Source organism: Heloderma suspectum, chromosome 4 (genome assembly GCF_057233095.1).
Source record: "Heloderma suspectum isolate Gila_16-S chromosome 4, 16-S_ref, whole genome shotgun sequence".
In the NCBI taxonomy this organism is placed as follows: domain Eukaryota; kingdom Metazoa; phylum Chordata; class Lepidosauria; order Squamata; family Helodermatidae; genus Heloderma; species Heloderma suspectum.
Window position 1 is genome coordinate 161,693,492 of NC_139461.1, and position 24,055 is coordinate 161,717,546.

The 24,055-nt window shown below is 46.7% G+C and overlaps 1 protein-coding gene across 13 annotated transcripts in view; it reads left to right on the top strand.

Moving 5' to 3' along the window:
• The window catches only part of MTA1 (metastasis associated 1), a 230,761-nt gene that overhangs the window by 52,038 nt on the left and 154,668 nt on the right, over positions 1–24,055 (top strand). For 10 of the 13 annotated variants that reach the window (XM_084854839.1, XM_084854828.1, XM_084854830.1 and 7 more), the window contains 2 exons: positions 12,284–12,410; positions 12,590–12,653. In XM_084854839.1, coding sequence (XP_084710965.1) covers positions 12,289–12,410; positions 12,590–12,653 — 186 coding nt within the window. In that variant the 5' untranslated portion in view covers positions 12,284–12,288. Of the gene's footprint in view, positions 1–778; positions 1,922–10,832; positions 10,959–12,283; positions 12,411–12,589; positions 12,654–24,055 lie in introns of all 13 variants that reach the window. The other 3 variants (XM_084854833.1, XM_084854836.1, XM_084854835.1) reach the window with 2 other exon arrangements.

Consider the following 24,055-nt stretch of genomic DNA (forward strand, 5'->3'; position numbering starts at 1 on the left):
TAGGCTGTGTGAAGAACCTGGTCTTAGGGTGGGACCCTCTACTCTAGGGCAATCCCACTGCTAACACTAAATGTGGAGGATCACCCCTCACCACTGGCAGTCCCTCCCTTCGCTTCCATTGCCATCATTAAACTACACCCCTTTATTTATGAGACAAAACAGATTAGAGGTATCAGGAAAGTGAACAAAGATATGCAGCATTTTATTTAAAAGAAATAAAACAAGAAAGCATATTAATTTAGATTGCTGTTACTATTTTAAAATAAGGTTTCTTTATAGTTACTTTTACCACCAGTCAGGTGTTAGAAGCCCCAGTTCTTCTTCATGGTCTCTGTGCATCACGCATATGGGTTCTGTGCCTGTTCATTCGGGAAGCTTCCATAGTTGAGGAACGTTTTGGCAGGAACCCTTCCCCCACCGTTAACTACGTGTGTCTCAGCAGGTTCCCACCCGTTCCTTCAGTTCTCTTTCGACCGCCATAGTGGATAGTCTTGGGAGCTGCTTCTTTGCTAGAAAGAGAATTGCAAGCTGTTACTGAGGATTTATTGTTATATTTATTGTTATATTTATTGTTATATTTGTTGTTCGTCTCCCTTGTCTTCGTCTTCTTGTCGTCATCCACCAAAAAAAATAAATCCCGTCATCTTGGTCGTTCATCATCTCTCAACTGCGGCTGGGGTGCCGTCTTATGGCCGCAAAGACACCTTTTCAGAAGTGTGTCAAGCGTGGGAGTAAGTTGCCCCCCACCGACCCTCACTCCCTCTGCCTTTTTTGTCAGGGTGAAGGACACCTCCCTGATTCCTGCTCTCTGCACCAATCGTTTACTAAACTGGCACAGAAGAACAGAGCGTACAAGCTTAAGGCAGAACTTCGGAGGAGAGAGTTGTTGGTTACAGACCCAAAAAACACTATAAGGTCCTCTACAAGTGGCAAACTTGAGGCAACTATGTCTTCGTCCAAGCCAAAGTCTCCTCATCTGTCTACTTCAGTAGAACAGACTGCTCCTCCGACCCCGGGACACTCCTTAGCACTCTCGGCCGCGAGAAAAAACACGAAAAAGGCAAAGATTCCAGTCAGGATCGAATGGCCTGAAAAAGCTAAGAAAAAGGAGGTTGCTGACAACTCTTTGAAACTGACGATCCCAGCACCTCCTCCGTTGCTGGACTCGCCGATTCATGTGCTCTCACCAGCACCTGCTGCTCCATTCACCAAGCCTGTGTCAACTGTGTCCAAGGGTGAAATCTTGGAATTTTCCCCTCTATTGCCAGTCTCTCAGGATCGAGAGATTTCTCCACCAGGAGACAGTCATTCGCCGATGAGTCAGGAAGCCCCACGTCGCCGTCTCCTGTCCCCTCCTCGGGATCGAGAGCATCGCTTCTATCTGGGGTCGTGTCGTTCTCCTTATCATGATCATCATTTCAACCCTCACTACGGAGAACTATCAAGGTCTCCCCAAGGCGACTGGGACAGATGCTCGGAATGGTCCTACCTTCAGCAAGGATCTTACTATTTTGACGAATGGAGTACTGCTCGGGATTGAGAATACCTTTCAGAGCACTCCAGGTATGCTGGCCCGTACTCTCCTTGGTATCAGCCTCTTCCGTCAAGAACTGTGTCCCAGCCCCCTGAGAAGGCCATGTTCTTAGTACCTCCACCTGCACCACCTCGTTCCTCTTCATTGCTGAGGAGCCAAGTGGAGTCATCTAAATCTGTGCACTTGGTCCCACCTTCAGTTCCACAACCAATTCCATCAACAGACCGTGCGCTGTGGCCATCTTCGCACCATGATTCTGCTGATGACTACCAGTCCAATTTATCATCTTACTCATCTGTTCCACCATCCATTCCATCTCCGGATGACGTAGTGGGCTCTCATGACGGGGCGTCCCCTTCTGAGGATATGTTTCATTTCGCTGAACAGGTCAGCAGATTCATAGAATCATAGAATAGTAGGGTTGGAAGGGGCCTACAAGGCCATCGAGTCCAACCCCCTGCTCAACGCAGGAATTCCTTGGGAATCGATGTCCAACAGTTGGAGGAGCATATACAGGATCTTGTTTTCAACGCTGCTCACACTGAGTCATCAAAACCAGTAGCAGTGCCTTTCCTCCCGACCCTTTTACAGATGGTCCAGAAGTCTTGTAAGGCCCCCTCCTCCATGGCTCCAACGTCTAAGCGCCTTGAATCCCTTTATTGGGTGCAGGAGAAGGACGCAGCATTTCTGTATTTACATCCACGCCCCAATTCCATTATTGTGGAATCAGCGCAGGGTTGATCGCAGAAATCTCATTCGTCACTTGTTGATAAAGAAGGGAGAAGATTAGACCTCCTCGGTAGGAGGATGTACTTGATGGTTGCTTTGGGGCTCCAAGTAGCCAATTATCAGGCCATAATGGCCAGATATCAGTTGTTTTTGTGGGAGAAGATGGATTCCCTCTGTGCCTACCCCCCAGAGGATCAAAATGAACTTGCCAGGGTCTTCCATGCCGAAGCTGTCAAACTATCGAGACAGCAGATTAATACCTCTAGGCATGGTGCAGACTGTAGTGCCAAATCAATGGTCAGTTCCATTGCCCTTAGGAGACATGCCTGGCCAAGGTCTGCGTGGTTGACTTCTGAAGCTAGGTCTCAAATAGAAGACCTGCCTTTTGATGGAGAGGGACTCTTCAGTTCATAGATGGACGAGCTGGACTTTGTCCAGAAGGCAAAGACAACCGCTTTCAAGATGGGCCTGAGTCCTCAACCAGTACAGTAAAGTTTTGTCAGGACTGTGGCAGGATCAACTCATCTTCAAAGCGTCAACTTTGACTCCCTGACGTTCATTGCTCCCACTCTTCCCATCCTTCCCTTTTTCAGATCTGTTCTCACACGCTTCCTACCGGTCTGAAAGATTTATTTATTTATTTATTTATTTATTTATTTCTATACCGCCCAATAGCCGAAGCTCTCTGGGCGGTTCACAAAAACTAAAACCAAACAACACACAATAAAACAATTTAAAATATATAGAACATTAAAACCACAATATAACAATACAACCACAATAAAACCTAGCAGCAGTACAGGGGTTTAAAATACAGATTTAAAACAGCAAAGATAAAAATTTAGAAAGCTAAAATGCCTGGGAAAATAAAAAGGTCTTCACCTGGCGCCGAAAGGAGTACAATGTAGGCGCCAGGCGAACCTCACTAGGGAGCTCATTCCAGAGCCGGGGTGCCACAACAGAAAAAGCCCTCCTCCTAGTAGCCACCTGCCTCACTTCCTTTGGCAGGGGCTCACGGAGAAGAGCTGCTGCTGATGATCTTAAGGTCCGGGCAGGCACATATGGGAGGAGGCGATCCTTCAGGTAACCTGGCCCCAAGCCGTTAAGGGCTTTGAATGTTAACACCAGCACTTTGAATCGGGCCCGGAAATGGACCGGCAGCCAGTGCAGCTGGAAAAGTACTGGCGTAATATGAGCTCGCAGGCCAGTCCCTGTTAACAATCTTGCTGCCCTATTTTGGACCAGCTGAAGTTTCCGGACCGTTTTCAAAGGCAGCCCCACGTATAACGCATTGCAGTAATCCAGACGAGAAGTTATCAGAGCATGGATAACTGTAGCTAGGCTATCTCTGTCCAGATAAGGGCGTAGTTGGTATACCAGCCTAAGCTGATAAAAAGTGCTCCGTGCCACTGAGTTCACCTGTGCCTCAAGTGACAGTTCTGGATCCAAGAGCACCCCCAAACTACGAACCTGATCCTTTAGGGGGAGTGCAACCCCCTCCAGAACAGGTTGAATATCACCTAGCCGGGCAGACGAACCACCCACTAACAGTACCTCCGTCTTGTCTGGATTGAGTTTCAGTTTATTGGCCCTCATCCAGTCCATTACCGTGCCCAGGCACTGGTTCAGAACAGCCACTGCCTCACCTGGTTTTGATGAGAAAGAGAGGTAGAGCTGGGTGTCATCCGCATATTGATGGCACCTCAGCCCACACCTCCGGATAACCTCCCCCAGCGGTTTCATGTAGATGTTAAACAGCATGGGGGATAGAATAGAGCCCTGTGGAACCCCATGGCACAATTGCCATGGCACAGAGCAATAATCCCCCAGCACCACCTTCTGGAATCGGCCATCCAAGTAGGAGCGGAACCACTGTAGTGCAGTGCCTCCAACTCCCAACCCAGACAACCTATCCAGAAGGATACCATGGTCGATGGTATCGAAAGCCGCTGAGAGGTCCAGGAGAATCCACAGGGTCGCACTCCCCCTGTCCCTCTCCCGGCAGAGGTCATCCCACAGGGCGACCAAGGCAGTTTCCGTTCCAAAACCAGGCCTGAAGCCCGATTGAAATGGATCTAGATAATCCGTTTCATTCAAGAGTGCCTGGAGCTGTCCTACAACCACCCGCTCAAGCACCTTGCCCAGGAAGGGGATGTTGGCCACTGGCCTATAATTGTTAACATCCTCTGGGTCCAGGTTAGGCTTTTTCAGGAGTGGTCTAATTACTGCCTCTTTTAAAGCGGCAGGCACCACTCCCTCTCTCAAGGAGGAATTTACAACCTCCTGGACCCAGCCGGACAACCCCTCCTTGTTTGATTTAATAAGCCATGAAGGGCAAGGGTCAAGCACACAAGTGGTCGATCGGACTTGGCCAAGCACCTTGTCCGCATCCTCAGGCCTCAGTAACTGAAACTCATCCAATAAAACTGGACCAGACGGTGCTCTGAACGCCTCTACCAATGGAACTGCATTAATCGTGGTGTCCAATTCATGACGAATCTGAGCGACTTTATCCTCAAAGTGCCGCGCAAACCCGTCATGGCGTGCTACCGAGGGTTCCACCGTCTCTCTCCCTGGCCCAGAATGTAACAGGCCACGAACCACTTGGAAAAGCTCCGCCGGGCGACACTGAGAAGATGCAATGCTGGTGGAAAAGAACTGCCTCTTTGCCACCCTCACCGCCACAGAGTAGGCTCGATAGTGGGCTCTTACCTGTGTTCGGTCAGACTCAGCACAAGTTTTCCTCCACCTGCGTTCTAGCCGTCTCCCCTCTTGCTTCATTGCCCTCAGCTCAGGTATATACCAAGGAGCTGGCCGGGCTCTGCTCAGAGGGAGAGGGCGCTTGGGTGCGATCGTGTCAACCGCCCGAGTCATCTCTGCATTCCACAGAGCGACCTGGGCTTCGACAGGAGCACCAGCCATACCAGCAGGAAAATCCCCCAGAGCCCTCTGGAATCCATCGGAATCCATTAATCTCCGGGGGCGGACCATTTTAATAGGTCCCCCACCCTTGCAGAGGGGAAAGGCCGCCAGGAGTCTAAACCTCAGCAGGAAGTGATCTGACCATGACAAAGGGACAGATGTTAATTCCTCTACTTTCAGATCACCATCCTCCTGCCCAGTCGAGAAAACCAGATCAAGCGTGTGTCCTTTTATATGCGTTGGGCCAATGACATGTTGGGACAGCCCCATGGTTGTCATGGCGGCCATGAAGTCCTGAGCCGCCCCGGATACAGCGGCCTCGGCATGGAAGTTGAGATCCCCCAGGACCATCATCCTGGGGGTCCTCAACACCAAGTCCGAGACCACCTCCGTCAGCTCAGGCAGGGAGTCTGATGGGCAGCGGGGTGGGCGGTACACCAACAGAATCCCTAATCTGTCCCGGGTACCCAACACAAGGTACAAACACTCAAGATCTGCACTCGAATGAGCAGGAAGCCTGGAGAGGGAGATTGAATTCCTATAGACCACGGCAACCCCCCCTCCCCGACCCTCAAGTTGGTTTTGGTGCTGCACTGAGTACCCAGGAGGGCACAGCTGGGAGAGAGTGACCCCTCCCAGTTCCCCCACCCAGGTCTCAGTAATACATGCCAGGTCAGCCCCCTCATCCACAATCAAATCATGGATGAGGGAGGTCTTATTTTGGGCCGACCTGGCATTCAGCAGCAGCACCACCAGACCCGAGGGCAGACTGGTAAGGCTGCCAGGAACCATCAGGTTGGGGGAAGAACCAGAAGAGGGGACAGCTGTAAGGTGTCTAGCCCCTCTTCTCCTCAGCTGGCCTGTTAATCCCCCAACGCCATACCTCCCCCTGCCCGTGACCACAGTTATGGTGGCACCTCCCCCACCCCCTGAGTTGTCCAGTAGTCCTCCCAGGCACATATTAAAATATTAAGATATAAAATATACAACAGTTTAAAAGAATATAAAAGAGATAAAAGAAAACAGCAGCTAAGAAGGAGCAGATAGTCCACGTTTGCCCCTTCCCCTGGTCTTTAAAGCTGCTGCCCTCTGCTGCTGCTGCTATTTGCTGCTGGTGTTGTGGCTGCTGGTGTCTCTGGAGAGGCAGGTGGGTAGATCTTGCGACTCCAAGTGCGACGCTAAGTGCGCACTTAGCGTCGCACTTGGCGCGACGCCGAGGCACTGCCTCTGGCAGCCCCGCCTTAAGTACCTGTGGGCGGGGGCAGAAGCAGGCTCAGGCTCAGGATCCACCTGGTGCAGCTGCTGGCTGGTCCTCCTTCCCCAGGCTCCTTCCCGAGCAGCCTCTGGCAGCCCCGCCTTAAGTACCTGTGGGCGGGGGCAGAAGCAGGCTCAGGATCCACCTGGTGCAGCTGCTGGCTGGCTGGTCCTCCTTCCCCAGGCTCCTTCCCGAGCAGCCTCTGGCAGCCCCGCCTTAAGTACCTGTGGGCGGGGGCAGAAGCAGGCTCAGGCTCAGGATCCACCTGGTGCAGCTGCTGGCTGGTCCTCCTTCCCCAGGCTCCTTTATAATAACATCAGACACCTGGGTCTTGGACATAATTGCTCAGGGTTATATGATAGAGTTCACACTCCCCCCCCCGGGGGGGCTGTTTGCATCACACCACCATCGCAGGCCCTCCTTCTGGAGACATCCACCTTGCTCCAAAAGGGAGCTATTCAGAGAGCGCTTCCATTCCAGCCAGACAACGGTTTCTTCTCCCGGTACTTCACCGTACCAAACTGGGACGGAGGCCTTTGCCCCATCATGGATTTAAGGAACAAGTTTATCAAGCCCAGAAGGTTCAGAATGATCACTTTGGCCACAGTTCTTCCTCTTCTTCGAAAGAATGTATGGTTTGCTGCCGTGAACCTGAAGGACACCTACTTCCACATAGCTATTGTGGATGCCCACCATCAGTACCTGCGCTTCATCATTGGTACTGACATGTTCTAGTTTCGGGTCCTGCTATTCAGCCTGGCGACCCGTCTGAGAGTTTTCACCGAGTTCATGGCGGTTGTGTGCATGTTCCTGAGGCTGCATGGCATCAAGCTGTATCCTTATCTTGACGATTGGCTCCTGGTCTCAGGTTCAAGAGCGGACTGGTCTCAGATTTGTCGTGCCATTGAGATTGTTCTGAACCTTCTCAGCGCATTTAGCCTCTATGTCAACAGGGAAAAGTCAACTGTGGAGCCGACTCAACACCTCCAGTTTATAGGAGCACGATTGGATTTGATGGTTGCCTGGGCTTACCTCCCTCAGAACCAGCAAAAACAATTAATTGCTCTCATGGAGACTATTGATGCCGTTGCTCAGTCACCGCCCACACCATCCAAGTTCTATTGGGCCATATGGCTGCTACAGTCTCAATTGTCAGGTGGGCAAGACTTTGGATGCACCCGCTACAAAATTGGCTGCTCCGAAATTTAAACTCCATCTTCGATGCTCAGTGCTGTTGCCTTTTGATCCTGGCTGGGGTTCTACTGTCCCTTCTTTGGTGGATGCAGCCACACAACTTGCATGGGGGCATGCCTTTCATTCAGCAGCCTCCTACACGAATCCTGATAACGGATGCCTCTCTTTCTGGATGGGGAGCCCACTGTGGTCCATTGAGGACTCTGGGTTTATGGTCTACAAAAGAAAAGACATACCACATAAACCTTTTAGAGTTTCGCGCAATTTGGAAAGCAGTGCATGCTTTCGGGCCTTATCTTCAAGGCAGACATGTACAAGTTTTGACAGACAATATGTCAGTTTTCTGGCCCATCCAGAAACAGGGCAGAACGCACTCTTCACGACTTGAAAACCGACTTGTTAGACATTTTTCAATGGACCATTCAGCGAGGCATTCTCGTGAGTGCTCTTCATATTGCCAGGAAGGACAGTGTCTTAGCAGACACTCTCAGCCAAAAGTACCAATCTCCTTACGAGTGGCAGATGTCCCTTGGAATTCTGGATCTCCTCTTCCAGCATTGGGAAAATCCAGCAATAGACTTATTCACCACTCCAGCGAATGCTGTATGCCCCCACTTCTCAACAAGAGCAGGAGTCGGTCAGTCCTCTCTGGGTGATGCGTTCCAGATTCAGTGGCGGGGAGAACTTTTCTACCTGTTTCTGCCATTTCCACTCCTCTCCAAGGTGCTGCAGAAGATAGCGCACAACGGGACGGACTGCATTCTCATTGTTTCTTGGTGGCCGAGACAGCCGTGGTTCCCAACTTTACTGCATCTGTTGAGGAGACAATTCCTTTGCCTTCCATGGGCTCTGGATCTGATATCTCAGAACCAAGGCAGGATCTGTCATTCAGATCTCAGCACTTTGCAGCTCACTGCTTGGAGGATCCAGCCATGTTCACTCCTTCTCGGGTTCAGCCCGAAGTTCAAGCAATCCTCAATGCAGCGAGGAAGCCAGCTACTCATCATTCCTATGCTGCGAAGTGGTCGTCCTTTCAGTCCTTCGCAGGTCTTCATGCTTTCGATCCTCTTCAGGCTTCTTTGGAAGATGTTCTCTTTTTTCTTCATAGTTTGTTTCAGAAAGGATTGAAACTCTCATCTTTATGAGTTTATCTAGCGGCTCTTTCTTGTTACAGAGGGCCAGTTCAAGGTTTTTCCCTCTTTACTCATCTTACTACTCGCCAGTTCCTGCGGGGTCTAAAGAACTTAGCCCCTCCAGTTCGGACTTTGGTTCCTCAATGGAATCTTTCGGTGGGTTTACATGCTCTCCTCTCGAAGCCCTTCAAACCTTTGGCCACAACAGACCTCCTACTCTTTTGGAAAGTTGCCTTTTTGGTCGCCATCACATCCTCTAGACGTGTCAGTGAACTCTGTGCCTTGAGAATGGACCACCCATACATGATTTTTCATAAGGACAAGGTTGACCTTAGGCCGGATATTGACTTCCTACCAAAAGTGGTCTCTGACTTCCATGTCAACAAGACCATATCGTTACTGACCTTCTTCCCAGACCCTTCTTCTGATCTGGAAAGGAAATTGTATGCTCTCGATGTCAGGAGGGCATAGGCTTTCTACAAATCCAGGACAGCGTTGTTCCGTACCATGCAGCACCTTCTGATTTGCTACGGCGGACCCAAGAGGGGTTCTCCTGTTTCCTCCCAAAGACTGGCTTCCTGGATTGTGCAAACCTTTGGCTTGGCCTATGATTTGTCTGGGTTGGAGCGCCCTCATCACCTCAGAGCACATTCCACGTGAGCAGTGGCCACATCTACGGCTTCTACTAGAGGCTTACCGCTGTTGGACTTAGGCAGGACAGTGACACGGTCGAAACTGTCAACGTTTGTGAAGCACTACAAACTCGACATTCAAGCACGTTCAGACTGTGCTTTTGGGTGAGCCATGTTCTCCTTGGTCTTGGCTTAAGACACCTACCCACCTCCAGTAAGTCAGCTTGTTAATTGCCCATATGTGTGATGCACAGAGACCACGAAGAAGAAATGCAGGTTGCCTACCTGTAACTGTAGTTCTTTGAGTGGTCATCTGTGCATTGACACAGTCCTCCCACCATTCCCGCTTCAGTGTCATTGTCGCATTCGATGTTGGTACCGATGCGTGGTTGTTTCCCTCGGGTCCAAGGCCACATTAGGTGGTCTCAAGGAACTGAGGGAACGGGGGGGGAACCCGCTCAGACATGCACAGTGGGGGAGGGTTCCCACCAAAACATTCCTCCGCTATGGAAGCTTCCTGAATGAGACTCAGTGCAGGCGCAGAGCCCATATGTATGAATGCACAGATGACCACTTGAAGAACTACAGTTACAGGTAGACAACCTGCATTTCCTAACCCTAATCAAACTTGAGCAATTCCCCTATTAAGCTCCACCCCAGTTAACTCACACGCCTAACAATGAGGGCTTGAAACTCTCTGGTAGGGTTTGACTTCTTTTTGGAATTTTTAAGGCTGTTCACCAGGCTTCCTTTGAAGTCTTCAGTATGGTCCAGCAGCTGCTTTGTCTTCAGACCTCTACCACCAGCTGACACTCAGGCTTCAGCTCTTTCCACCAAAGTCTGTTCCAAGAGTCCCTCTCCTTTGCTTGCAAACCTTCTTCAGCTTCTTCCTCCTGTGCTCTTAGTTCTCTGTTTGGCTTCCCAGTCTTGTGGCTGCTCTTCTTCCTGGCTAACATCTTCCTCCGGCTCCCCCAGCCTCTCACGAAGACACCTCCAGACGACTTTCCTCAGGCAAAACCCACGAGGCAGACTCTCCCGGCAGACTCTCCCCAGATGCCTCTCAGCAGCTCCTTATATTTGCTCCAGTCAGAACCCTCCAGCTAATCAGCTTCGGTGTGGCCAACATTCTGTCACACCACCTCTGTTTAAACTTAGGACTAATGGGCATCTTTGGAATGTTCAGTTTTTCTCCAAACAGATAGTACTGATTTCGATCCTACCTTCCCATATATAAAGACAGAAACCTGGCTTCATTTCCCTCTCAGTAGTAGTACACACATTTACAGTGTAACTCCTCAGGCACAAGCCTTGAGAAAAAGGCATACACTTTTCTGGTACTGTTTACCCATTCAGTCCTTTAAGGCATTGAACCAAAACATAACAGTTAAACTTTTACCTTGATTTTACCTCGGTTTCTTCACTGGCTGGCATAGGAGAACTGGGCTATTTCTCTACGTCTCCGGGCCTTGGTAATCTGTACTTGGACTCCCTTCAGCAATCGTGTCTGTGACGGTGGGCAGGCAGCCATAACCAGCACAAACCTATCTTGAGAACTGCAAGTAAGTGCAGCCACGCAGTGACCTGGAAGGTTGAGTGCTCTCCACAGGTAGCTCAGTGGTGTCAAGTAATCCTCCATCAACTATGATTTTCTAGTTCTTCCACTTTCAGGCACAGCATGGCACATTACACTTAACTCTGTATCCAGTGACTCTCAGTGCTGGCTTCAGTGTTCTCCCTTGCATGACACACAAATGCACTGCATGTGGTGCCTAAGGTCAGAGAAATCCAAAACAGAATCAAATGACTTCAGATTTCTATGAATTTGACCTGTGGAGTCTTCAGCGGACTGACAACTTCCAAGTCGTGTGGACCTGTAGACTGTTATTTACTTTCTGGAATTGTATGCAAATTTAGTCGTTTTTGAAACGACTAAAAGTTACTGGAAAATATGCAAATATATATGACATTTAAAAAAAGACACACAACAATTTATATATCTCTGATCTCTCTTCAGCCTCTGCTGTGTAGCACCTTTTGTGTGCTTTGCTCATTGATTGTATGCTGAGCTAAAAAAAAATACGCAAAATGTTGCATGCCAATGAAAGTTACGTAAAGCGTGGTGGACTTCTTTCTGTACTTTTCTGAATGGGGAAAAAAATCTGAATCTGTCAAGTCAGTGGACAATACAATGAAAGTCTCCTGACAAGCCACGAAACACACACTGAACAGATTAAACAAAATCTATATATCCCTGTTGGTGCCACATCAGCTGCAACTAAGTTGTAGGCAGCCACTATCCTTGGGCAAGGTGGGGCTGAATTTGTTAAGCGCTGGCAGTGCTGCCTCCTAATTTTACGTGACATGCAAACAAGCCTTATGGAAAATGGTGATGCTCTCTCTGACAGTGGTTGGTCCTAGGCTCAGGCACCTGACTATGCCAACCACTGATGGTTGGCATAGTCATTATTACCCTGGTGTAGTAATTGGCACAGACTTTCTGGGCATGTACCATCCCAGTGATGTGCACCCGTTTTGAAATCCATGAGCCTCAAGGTAGTTCACAAATGTTGCAATGGGGCACTGATACTTCCCTTGCATCTCTGTGACACAGACGTGCAGACCCTGACCTGAAACAGGACATAACTAGACCGTAGTTTTGAACCAGAAAGGTGGTCATTAGCAGTGTACTGCAATAAGGATGATCTAATTTTATGCTTGGTAGTTACGTTTATAGATTTAAACGTGATTGTGTGCAGTTTCATTTCATTTGTCAGTTATAGTTCCATACTAAGTTCTGGCAGTGAATTTCAGCTGGTCAAGAAGTAGTGTTGGAAGTACTACTGGTCCCATTGTCAGAGATTAATGTTGTTTCTTGTTCAACTAGGGGAAATGGAAGAAGAAATGGAAAACTCAGAAATGGTGGATTTACCAGAGAAACAGAAACATCAGCTACATCATCGAGAACTGTTTCTCTCACGGCAGTTGGAATCCTTACCAGCCACCCATATTAGGTATAGACTAAACAATTAAACAGGATAGCATTTAATCCTGACTATATTTGTGTGACAATTTTTAAAATGCATAGTAAAATATTTTATATAGTACATAATGTAGGAATCCCAAATACCATTTTTCTCAATATGTAATCTTTTTTTCTTTCTTTCTTTCTTTCTTTCTTTCTTTCTTTTAGAGGCAAATGCAGTGTTACTCTGTTAAATGAGACAGAATCCCTTAAATCCTATCTGGAACATGAGGTATGAACACATTTTCACAACTGAAAATCTTTCAAGTTATTTTGCCACATTGTTTATAATAACAGCGCTTTTCCCCAGTGTTCAAAGCACTTATCATAAATTGTTGTGTGTCTATGTGCTCCGATTCCTTCCCTGATTTCCTGTTTTATGGCAAACCCTAGTTTGCTGTTACATAAAAACTAGGAAAACAGATTTGAGCAGATCATAGAATAAGAAACCATGGTTTGAAGTTGGTTTGTACTTCTGCTTCTTGGCAAAACATGGTTTGCCTGGTTCATATGTAATGACAAACCATGGTTTTTCAGAAACCAGGAAGTCAGGGAGTAATCGGAATGTGTGGGAGAAGGAGAGAGCAAGTAAGCCCGAAGCACATTCACAGTGGAAAAATCATGGTTTGCATTAATTCTTACAATAGCCTTCTGAAGTGGACCAGTATTACCCCCACCTTAGGACCAAATTTGGAGAAATTCTAAAATAATATTGATCACTGAGGCTGAATGAACCCAATGAGTTCATGACTGAGGTGATATTTGAATGCAAAGCTACTAAGTGAATAGAATATATTGAACTAGTTGTTTGCATATGAAAGGCAGCTTCATATGTTCAATAAGTTCATAGCTCATTCTGTTAACCAGTAAGCAGTACTAATATTGTGTTTAATGTATTGGGGCACAATCCTATGCATGTTTAGACAGAAAAAAGTCTTTTAATTCCCAACATCCTTCCAGCCAGCCATGCTGACTGGGGCATGCTGTGAATTGTAGGATCGTTTTCTCTCTAAACATGCATAGGAGTGCACCCTTAGACTATTAAAAAATAAATTATTAAAACAATTAAATAATAAATTATTCCATTCTGTGATACTACTTTTATTGTTCCTGAGGTCTCAGTAGTTGCAACATGGCTACTCTAAGAGTTTAGACTCCAACATGTTATGTTTTTGCAGAACCTTAGGGAAAAAGTGATGACTTTGAAGGATAGGGTCTGGAGGCATGTGGGCCTGAGAGGCTTGAAGCAGCCTTTTGATAATATTCTGAGCATCTTGTGTAAGTCCCATGGTGGGAGATCTTTGAGCAGTTGGGGGCTTGGGTAGAAGCAATAAATGTAGCTCTTAAGAAGCAATTGTGAGATTGGGAAGACAAGAAGTCATTCACTTCCCGAGAACCATGGAAAGGGCTGCCAGTTGGCTTTTAAGTATATTAGGATGTAAGCCCTGCTCCTGGCAGATGTGAAAGAATACCCAGACCTCTCTTATGCCCATAGAGGAATAAGAACTGCTTTCCCATCTTGCACCAGTAGATAAAGCTTTTCATTGTGGCCTCATAAATTGATTTGGTAGAATCCCTTTGGTTACTCTGTTGAAATATGCAAAGCCTTCTAGAATTTTCTGGTCTGTCTCAAGATAGAGACCCAGGTTGGGTCTGAGTGAGCTGCTATCAGCCACAGTGGCCATGATGATTAGTTCTGCCTGCAGCACCCTCGCTTGCAAGGCCTGAAATCCTGAATCCTGGCCTGAAACACCATTAGCAGAAACACATACAGGAGACCTGGATGCCATTGTTGAGAGCATTGATGCTTTCTTGTCCCTCCACAAGGAATCTGGTGAAGAATCTTGACAGTTTGTTCGCTGGAGAGGCAAACTGGACTGGTCAATGCTAGGTGGTTGAATCTCCTCTGCATTGCTAGGAACAACATTGTATTGCTAGGTTGAAGCTCCATTGTGACAAGTCCAGGTCTTGTCAGCCCTGGAGTTATAAATGCCCAAACATGATGAGCCATTAGGGAGGGGAGAAAACATTCTGCCTAATATAGGAAGAGATGGAATTCCTGCAACAGGAAGAGGGATCATGTCTCTTCCCCTACCCCAAACTTGGTTAGTTCACATTCATCATCATGACCATGCACATTAATATGCAGATTCTCTGAATCTGATTTTTGAAGGCAAAGAGTGCTAAACGATTGTGTATTGTGTTGGGTTCTGTCTGCAGCCATCTTCAAAATGGTTCTTTGAGAGGCACTCATCTCATCAAATTGCTGAATTGTAACAACCAGTGGAATGAGAATGACAGCTCCGAGGGGTGCAGGACTTGGAGGGGGCTGCATCAGGCAATCTTCTCTTGGTAGGGAAGGAGGAGCCATTGTTGTGGCCTTGAGTGGAACTGGTCTCAGGGACTGTGTCTATGATGGCTATCAGCTGGCCCTGGATGTTAAATTCAGGTGTGTACTGATGAAATTCCTGATATGGCCTGTCTTATCCTGAGGAAGGAAGATTCTGGACTTACCGCTGTCTATGATGACTGTGTTGAATCCTTTTGGAGGAGCAGAGGCAGCTCTTCTGACAGTTCACTAGAAATGGATGGTGGTCAGCCAGTTCAGCAAAAGCCATCCAGGACAGCTCACTGACTGCATGCATCTCTTGGTCCCTCTCTTCTCTGCCACCGCTGCTCGGGGTGACTTCTGGTCTCAGGTTGTTTACATGGGAGTAGGAAGACAGCTGGTTATGCTCCCAGTCTGTGCTGGCCAAGCAATGAAGTGAGGGCTAATTAGCAAGGAAAGGGCTAATCTTTTCCGACCAACCTGTTTTGTGTATCTGAGAGGCTGCAGGATGGGACATGACAACTACTAGCTGGAAAACTCAAATGTCGGCTCATGTGCCTTGACATCCATATTCACCAAGTACCTGGCAGTTGTTGAGACATCCACTTCCCCCTGTTTCAGAGAAGAAGGTTGTTGAAGTAGGGATGTCCCCAAGACCAAGATGAGCTACCAGAGAGATCTTGAGCTTTATGAACACTTGTGGTACCATCAAGAGCCTGTACATGAGAGCCCTGTATTGCTAGTGGCAAGGGCATTGCTAGGTTCTTAAAAGATCTGGGGCACAGGCCCATAACAAATTTGCACGAGCGTATCTATATATATATCTATATATATATATCTCCGAGTCTAAGCAGACCTCTAATATATATGTGTGTGCATATGTGGTGTGCTTATATGTGTGCATAGATTGCATACATAATAAGTGTGCACCAATCTCCCACCCCAATTCAGCATTTTGGAAAACATCCCACTTCTGCTCGGACCAGTTTGTAGTCAGCCCACTTCAGCTCAGCACCAAACCTGAGTCACGGTTTGGAAAAATGAGACTTTATGCTTCCTGTTGACTACCGTGGGAAATTAGAAAAAAACTGTAACTTTTTCCTCTTGTTCAGAACTGGATGGTAATTTCAGGCATAGTAGCCCCCTAGAAGGGGATTACACCTGCCCAATGTCAGAAAAAATAGGTACAGGGTTCGTATTTTGATTTTCTTTAAAAGGGAACTGCCAATAACATTGTTATTCCTTGGAAGAACTGGATAAAAATTCCAGGATTCATTGCCCCATCAGAGGAGATGATGCCTGCCAAATTTCAGAATGATAGTCACAAGGGGTTTTGTGCAAGGGTGGCCTTGACATTTTGAGGTCTCCAAAAGAGGACATATTTCTCTCTCTATGTTCCTTGTGGACCATTGTTCTGAAAATTACAGACAACCTAGAGGTGTCCCTAAGTAAGAAACCAGCAACGTTTCAGAAGGATAGGTGCAGCAGTTCATGTGGAAGGCGAGTTCTCCAATTTGGAGGAGGGAGTGATTTGCTTTCTCTTCCATTCACCCCTTCCCCAATAGTTTTTGGGTAAATTTGTATGAAAATGCACAGGTCATTAGAGGTGTCCCCAGGCAAGAAACCTGCAAAGTTTCTGAAGGATATACATGTCTGCAAATTTAGAATTACTAGCATTTATTTACATTTCACCAATGTTAGCAGCAGGGGAACGTGAGTGGGAAGGTGCTGTTGCACTCATGTCCTGCTTGTGAGTTTCCAATGGGCATCTGGTTGGCCACTGTGTGAACAGAATGCTGGACTAGATGGACCGTGGTCTAATGCAGCACGGCTCTTCTTATGTTCTTAAATAGAGAGTGCCTCTGAGCATGTGCAGAATGTTTTTCTTTCACCACATTCTCCCCCTACCAATTCTATTCCCCTCCATGCAACCATCCCTCCTCATCCTACCATCCTCCAGCAACTCTTCATAAAAAACAGATGTTTTGTTTTGTGCAACTCTCCTCTACCTCCTTGTTATGCACAAGCTCTCATTGTATCTTCCTCTCCATAATTTCATTTGTGCCAAGACTTCACCAGTATTCAGCCAATGAGTCTGTTTTCAAAACTCAATGAGTCTGTTTTCAAAACTCAATGAGTCTGTTTTCAAAACTAGGGCTAAGTTATGGAGAAACTCTGAGCATGTACTAAGCGCCTTTCCCTCACCACTGAAGCTAGAGTTCATGCCAACACACACACTCACATACACACAAATGACAAAACATGCATAGGACTGAGCTGACAGGGTAGTCAGTTCATTAGCCGGAACTGGGTAGGCACTGTATTAAGCCTGCAGTACCATGCTCACAACTCAGGACTTACTTCTGAGTAAACATGCAGATCATCAAGGTTAAAACCTCCTAGCAAAAGTAACTTGTGCTGGAATCCTATGCACACTTTCCTGAGGCTAAGCCTCATTAAACATAATGGGGCTTCTGAGTAGGCATACATAGGATTGCATAAATGAGCAGTATTTATCTCCCCTTCACTTAAAAAACAAACCACTATTTCTTATTAACGCTTTCTGTTCAGAGGAACATAGGAAGCGGCCTTATACTGAGTCAGACCCTGGGTCCATCTAGCCCACTATTGTTGACACTGACTCTCCAGAGTTTCAGGCAGGATTCTTTCCTAGCCCTACCTGGAGATGCTGGGGATTGAACCTGGGACCTTCTGCCTGCCAAGCAGGTGCTCCACCACTGAGCTGCAGCCCTTCCTATTGCTGGATAATGGCAACTGACAAACAAAACAGCCCCAGTTTTGTTTCTCTGCAGCCATGTGAACCCACTTTTCTTAAAGGCTTGAGTGAGGAGAAGGAGAAAAACCAACCCTCTTGTCTCTTTGTACAAAGTCAAATACAGTTCAGAACTTCTTTTGCCCATGGAAGAGAATTCTCTTTAAGAATTACTCAAGATATGCCCTGGGTGGAATAAAGAAGAGAAAGAAAGAACAGGATAGGGGAGGGGAGGGAAGAAGAAAAAGAATGGTGATTGGAAATGCAGAGGTGGGGGGGGGGGCGTCTAGAGAGAATTCCCTAAGCCAAGTGGCTCCTTTCAGAGAGGTAGTAGTTCAGAGGAATTTAGGAGGCTGTGGAGGGTTTCTTAGGATTGCACGTACTTACCTTAACTTTATGAGGTGAGGTGGCTGAGGGCTTTTTCTTGTTTCTTTTTAAAACTGTAAAACCTATTTAAAAGCCCCAGCACTTTCTCAATCATGATGTCACATAGTCTTAACCTTCCTTTTGGAATGAAGCCTGCAGCTATTTAGGAGAAATTAAAGTGGAGGGGGAGAAAGAAGTTTGTGGAGGCTGACTGGATCCTTTGCTGTACTGAAGCTACTAAACTTCTGCAGAAGCCAAAGGTTCCAGTTTGGGGCAGTGAAATCAGATGCTGTGCGAAATACCAGTATTTCACATGGCATTCTTTCTTCCCTTCCATCTCCCTCTTCAAAATTTAATTGCAAGCAAGCTCCCAACAGTGGGCATGTAAGAGCAGAAAAGTAGAGGGAGAGAGGTTTTTTGCACCTCAGAAAAACCCTACACCAGAGATTAGGGATAGTCACCTTAAACACCTTCTGATTAAGATCTCTAATCCCCTGTGTGGCGTGACAGTTCCTACTGTTTGTTTTAGTCTTGGAGAAAAGGAAACTTTATGCATGGCTAGCACAAAAGCCACTGGACCCAACTAAATTTGGCCGGTTCTGAAATTTGGCAGGTTCAGTCAGCTCCAGAGAGGCTGCCAGGTCCCCAAACTCCATGCACTTCTGTGGAAGCACAAAAAAGTTATAGCTCTTTGCTTTGACGGATTTTCTTGAAAATAGCAAATTTTACCTGTGACTAGCACAAAAGCCGCTGCACCTAACTGCCTGAAATTGGACAGGTTCAATCAGCTCCATAGGGTTTATTAGGTCTTCAAATTTCATATATTTAACATACAAAATAAAAAAGTTATCGTTTCTGTTTTCCAATGGAAGTCAATAGGAAAATGTAAAAAAAAAAAAAAAGACAATTGAGACAGCTTAAAAGTTCCGGGGCACAGCTCAAAAAAGATCCAGAGCCCGTGCCCAGGTGGCCTCTCCTAACACCACCCCTGGCTACTGGTGAGGATTGATAGTGATGCGAGGCCTAGGCAAACTTGAGGAACACCTGATACTGAGGGTGAATTGTACATGCAGATAAGCTTTCATTACACTGATGAAAGAAAAGACTTCCTACTACTGCAGGGTTTCTACAGTAGTCAGAAGAGTCTCCGTGCAGACTGTGCAGTTCTTGACAAATTTGTTCAGGTGTTTGAGGTCCAGGGTGATTCTCCAATCTGCATTTTTCTTTGGCAGTATGAAGAAATGCAAGTAAAAATCCAAGAACCTTTAAGGGTAAGGTACTTGCCAGGCAACCAACCAGTGTTGGATTGTCAGGAGAATTTAGATGTGTGTTTTTTCTCATGGACCTACATGGCTATCTTTGGTTCCTCCTCCCCCCCCCCCCGCACCCCCGACCTGGATCTTGGAAAAAATCAAACTTGTCCAGTCCTGGTGAGGCCAAACCCACAGAGGAGTTCAGAGGAAGCAGATCTGGTGGAGGTCTGGAACAGGTAGCCTGAGCAAAAGACTACAGGCCAGGACTGTAGATCCACTCCAGTGTAGAAAATCAGAATCAGGAAACAAGGATGGTCAGAGACAGATCCTTCAGAGAAATCCAAGGGAACAGCAACTGTGTCTGACAACCTCTCTGAGATCTCACCCCCTTGTTGAGGAAAGGAGAGACATAAAAGAATAGCCCTTGTGCCTGAAGCCTGACATTCCCTCATTTCTCTGTTACAGTTTGTCAGGTGTACTATCTTCTGTGAAACATGGGATCCATGGGAGTGAGGATGCTGGCCCCTTGGTGTTATTTGGCTGTGCTGCACTTCTGGAGGTCCCAGCTTAAGGTCTCTGGTTCAGAGGGATCTTTAGTTGTTGAACTCAACATCAATGATTCAGCACCTCTGTGCTTCTGGCTTGTCCTGATCCAAGCTGGTCCCTCCCTGTAACTCAGTGCCCAGATTATACCCAGTAGTATGGATTACGAAACTTGTTGCATTTAATAGTTATTGGTTCTATACAGTACCCTTCCCAGTGAATGGCACATCTGTCAATAGAAGTAGATGCTAAAATTCAGTGGAATTGCTGGGAGGGGAAGGAATTTAACAGAGGTCGAGGGGTTTTTCCTGCTGAGAAACTTCTTATTCCAGCCGAGTCGGATATCAGAACTCCATAGCTCTGTATCTCTGCTGGGGCTTAAAGAGGTGAAAAGAGTTATATCATAGTTTGGGGAGCTTACACTTCTCCTTTCTAGGGGCAGTCACTTTTTTCTTGTCTTTCGTCTTCACTAAAATATCCTTAAGGGTAGTGTCCCTTACACCAGCAGCTAGCAGGATGGGTTAAACAGTGCAAGATGGGGGGGTCACTTCTGATGCAGTAAGATTGAAGGTGGTACTGATGCTAATGACTTGGGGTGTGGTGCTTGTAGCCATGTTTCCTAACACTATTACCAGAGGCCCTCCGTGGGGTTTTACCATCTGAGGTTAGGCAGGCACCTTGCATTTGGAATACCCTCCCCTGAGAAATTCACCTGGTACCCCCTCTCATGTCTTTTCAGCACCAGATTAAGACTTGTTTTTTAATTGTTCAGGCATTCCAGCATGCTGAATAGTTAATTGTAATTGTTGTTTTATGGTTTGCCCTGGATTATTGGATGGATGCTGTTCCTGTGTGTTATGTTTTATTGCTGTTTTTTATTGCATTGTTTAATTATTGTAACTGCATGATGCTTTCGGAGCTTATGGTAAAATCTCCTAAATAAATAAAGAACATAATAAATGTGCCTTATGGAGGGAATGGTCAGTAATTTCTTTTTGTCCTTTGAGATTAAGGAAAGTATCCTTGTCCTTATATTTGGGGACAAGATGGTAAAATGTGGGTTGGAGAGTTCTACAGTTAGGTGGATCCACAGCTGGTTGAGCCGCCGTACTCGGCGAGTGCTCAGTAATGACTCGGCATCCTCCTGGGGGGAGGTCTCAAGTGGGGGCCTCCTGGGTTCCGCCCTAGGCCCTGTGCCCTTCAACAGTTTCATAAATGACCTGGGTGAGGGTGTAAAGGGCCTGCTTATGAAATTTGCAGGTGACACAGAAAGCATACACTTACACACTCTTTACTTTTCCATTGGGCCTGGGCAAAAGTTGGATCCACTAGAATTAAAATAGATCCTTGTATTGGCCCCAGGAGCGTAGCCAAGTTGTTGGTAGTGTTAGAGGGGCCTAGAGATCCATAATGCTTGCTTAAGTTCATTATTGGTGCAATTCCCTTGCTAGTAAACCTCTGAGCATGCGCAGATGAGTCAAAAGGCCGATAACAGCCTTCTCAGAACATCCCTTGCTAATGAGGAGAATGTCTTATCACTGATGTGCCTGAGAAGCAGAGTTTGTTTACCTTAAAGCTACAGGTGGCTGTGCTTGAGAACCAGGTGCTGTTAGTTTATGCTGGGAATGAACGCTAGGGGTGCTTGATAGTGCTATGCTGCCTTATTGCCAACATGTAGAGTATAAGACCCATTGTACCCAATGGCTCGGGGTTCAGAGAAGCTATCTGATCCAACCATTGGGTACGCCTGTGTGCCATAAGTTACCCAATAAAGTACTCCTTGCAAGTAAACCTTTGAGTGTGATGTATCACTAGCTTGGCACTTCTAACTAAGAGTTCAACGCCCACAGCCGGGGTGATACATTTGGCACAGCGAGCAGGGTGCCAAAAATACTGCTATGTTCAGAGTCAAAGGGAAGGAGGAACGGGGGGTCAGTGTGTTAAACCGACTCCCGGACTGTCCACAGTTGAAGCCATGGGGTCCAGCCGCAAAGCAATTGGCAGTCCTGAGTGGCCTGTTTGCATGGCTAGAGGTCGAAGAGGACTCCACCCCAGTGGGTCTGGAAACTGCGTTAGAATCTCTGCAGCTGGGAACGTGGTCAGCTAAAGAGAAACAGCGTGCCGGTCCTCTAGCATGGTTATTGCTGACAGCTTTAGGAGCTGTCGGGCAGAAGGATTCAGAATGGAGAGAGGAAACGGCAGAAAAGCTCAAGGCCGAGCTGAAATAAGAAGATCTGAGGCTGTTGATTAGATAAATGTTGCAGGACAGCCTGGCCTCTATCGAGGTGTGGGAGTGTGAAGCTGAAGGAGTAGCCATAAGACTGATTCCAAATTGCAAATCAGAGATAAGCCCATACAGCACTGAGGTTATTCCTTTGATTTCTGTGTTTTCCTTCACTACTAATTTCTCAAATTCCATTAGTTGGCATACTGTTTGTGCCTTTATGGTTAGATTATTAGAAACATTGAGAATTTGATGTATTTTCATCCAACTAAATTTTACTCCCTGTAGTTGAGCTGTGATTTGTGTTCCGTTTTGAGGATTAATCCCACGTATAGATCTGTTATCGATACATAAAAGATATCTATATAAACCCTTCGAGTACCATAACAAGAATTGTTGAAGCTTATCTTTGCTGTAAAACAAGGGATAATGGGAGTGGGGTCAGGCATGAGTTTATCTTTCCATTTATGCCATACAAGTAGGGATCGACGGACCCGTCCTGGGCGGAAGGAGCTCGATGAGCTCACCCCCTCAGCTTGCGCAGCCTGGCCCCGTTCGGTGAGCCTCCCTGCTCGCCCTGCCCACCGAGCCACACGAGCTGCGCTTCATCTCAGCACCAAGGACTCCGGCAGTCAAGCCCTTGTGCTTCATGTGCACAAGGGCTTGACTGCCGAGTCCTTGGTGCAGCCAGCCCCCAGCGTTCTTGCCCTAGCCTTCCTTATGTTGTTTTCAAGCCACATTAATACATCTCCTTCTATCTTACAGTTTTCATTGAAAAGAAAATATGATAATATATTTTAGGTGAAAGGACGTTTTTAAAACTACCATTTACTGTTATTGAAATGCTACCTGTTCCATGTGTAGGGCCAGCTAAATCTGAGGAGTCTCAATGAACGGATGAGATGGTAGTGTAGGAAGGAGGGGTTCAGATCTGTTAGGTACTGGGGAACATTTTGGGGAAAGCTGGGCCTGTAGGATAGGCTCCACTTGAATCAGAATGAAACTAGACTGCTGGCTCTTAAACGTAAAAAAGCTGGCAAAGCAGCTTTTAAACTGAACCCTGGGAGAAAGCTGGCAGGAGCTGGGAAGCATCCCATTTGGGTTGAATCATCCCTAGGGGATGAAGGTGAAAATGTTTCCAATTGCTTAAATAGGGACAGGGAAGGAATAGGCCATGAGCATATGGTGAAACATGATAGCCAGTCAAAGAGGTCTAAGAACCATAGCAGATGATGCACATGCCAGAGACATCTGGGGTGGGACGTTTCTATGGTAATGCTAGAAGTCTCTGAGCCAAAATTGGAGAGTTGGAGTGCCTGGTTTTATATGAGAACATAGATATAGTGGGCATAATGGAAACTTGGTGTAACAGAGAGAACCAGTGGGCTACAGTCATCTCTGGATATAAACTCTATAGGAAGAACAGGGAAGGGCACGCTGCAGGTGGTATCACTCTATATGTCAAAGAGGGCATCGTGTCAAGCAGACTAGAAAACCTAACAGTGGCAGATTCCTCCACTGAAGAGCTGTGGGTGACAATATGAGGCTCCAAAAGTAAATTAGTACTGGCAACATGCTCTTGTATCTCAGACCAAAAAGGTCAGGGTGATCTTGAGATCGAAAATCAGAGAGGCATCCAAACAAGAAGTTGTTGTAATAACGGGTGACTTCAGTTACCCCCACACTGACTGGATAAATGTACACTCCAGTCACAACAAAGAGGTTAAATTTCTCAGTGCCCTAAGTGACTGTGCCCTAGAAGAGTTGGCCATGGAACCAACCAGATGGGAAGCGACCTTCACCTTAATCCTGATTGGTGCCGCCCAGGACATTGTGAGAGATGTGAATGTTGTCAAACCAGTTGAACAGTGACCACAGTGCTGTCAGATTTAATATATATTTAAGTGGGAAATTGCCAAGGAAATCAGCACAGTCACATTTGACTTCAAAAGAGGAAAGTGCTCTAAAATGGGAACTGGTAAAAAGGAGGTAGAAATGGGGAGTCAAGAGGGTTAAATCTCCTCAAAATGCTTGGAGGTTACTCAAAACCACAATAATAGAAGCTCAGCAAGAATGTGTACCACAGGTTAGGAAAGGTAGCACCAAGTCCAAGAGGTTGCCAGCATGGCTAACAAGTAGCGTCAAG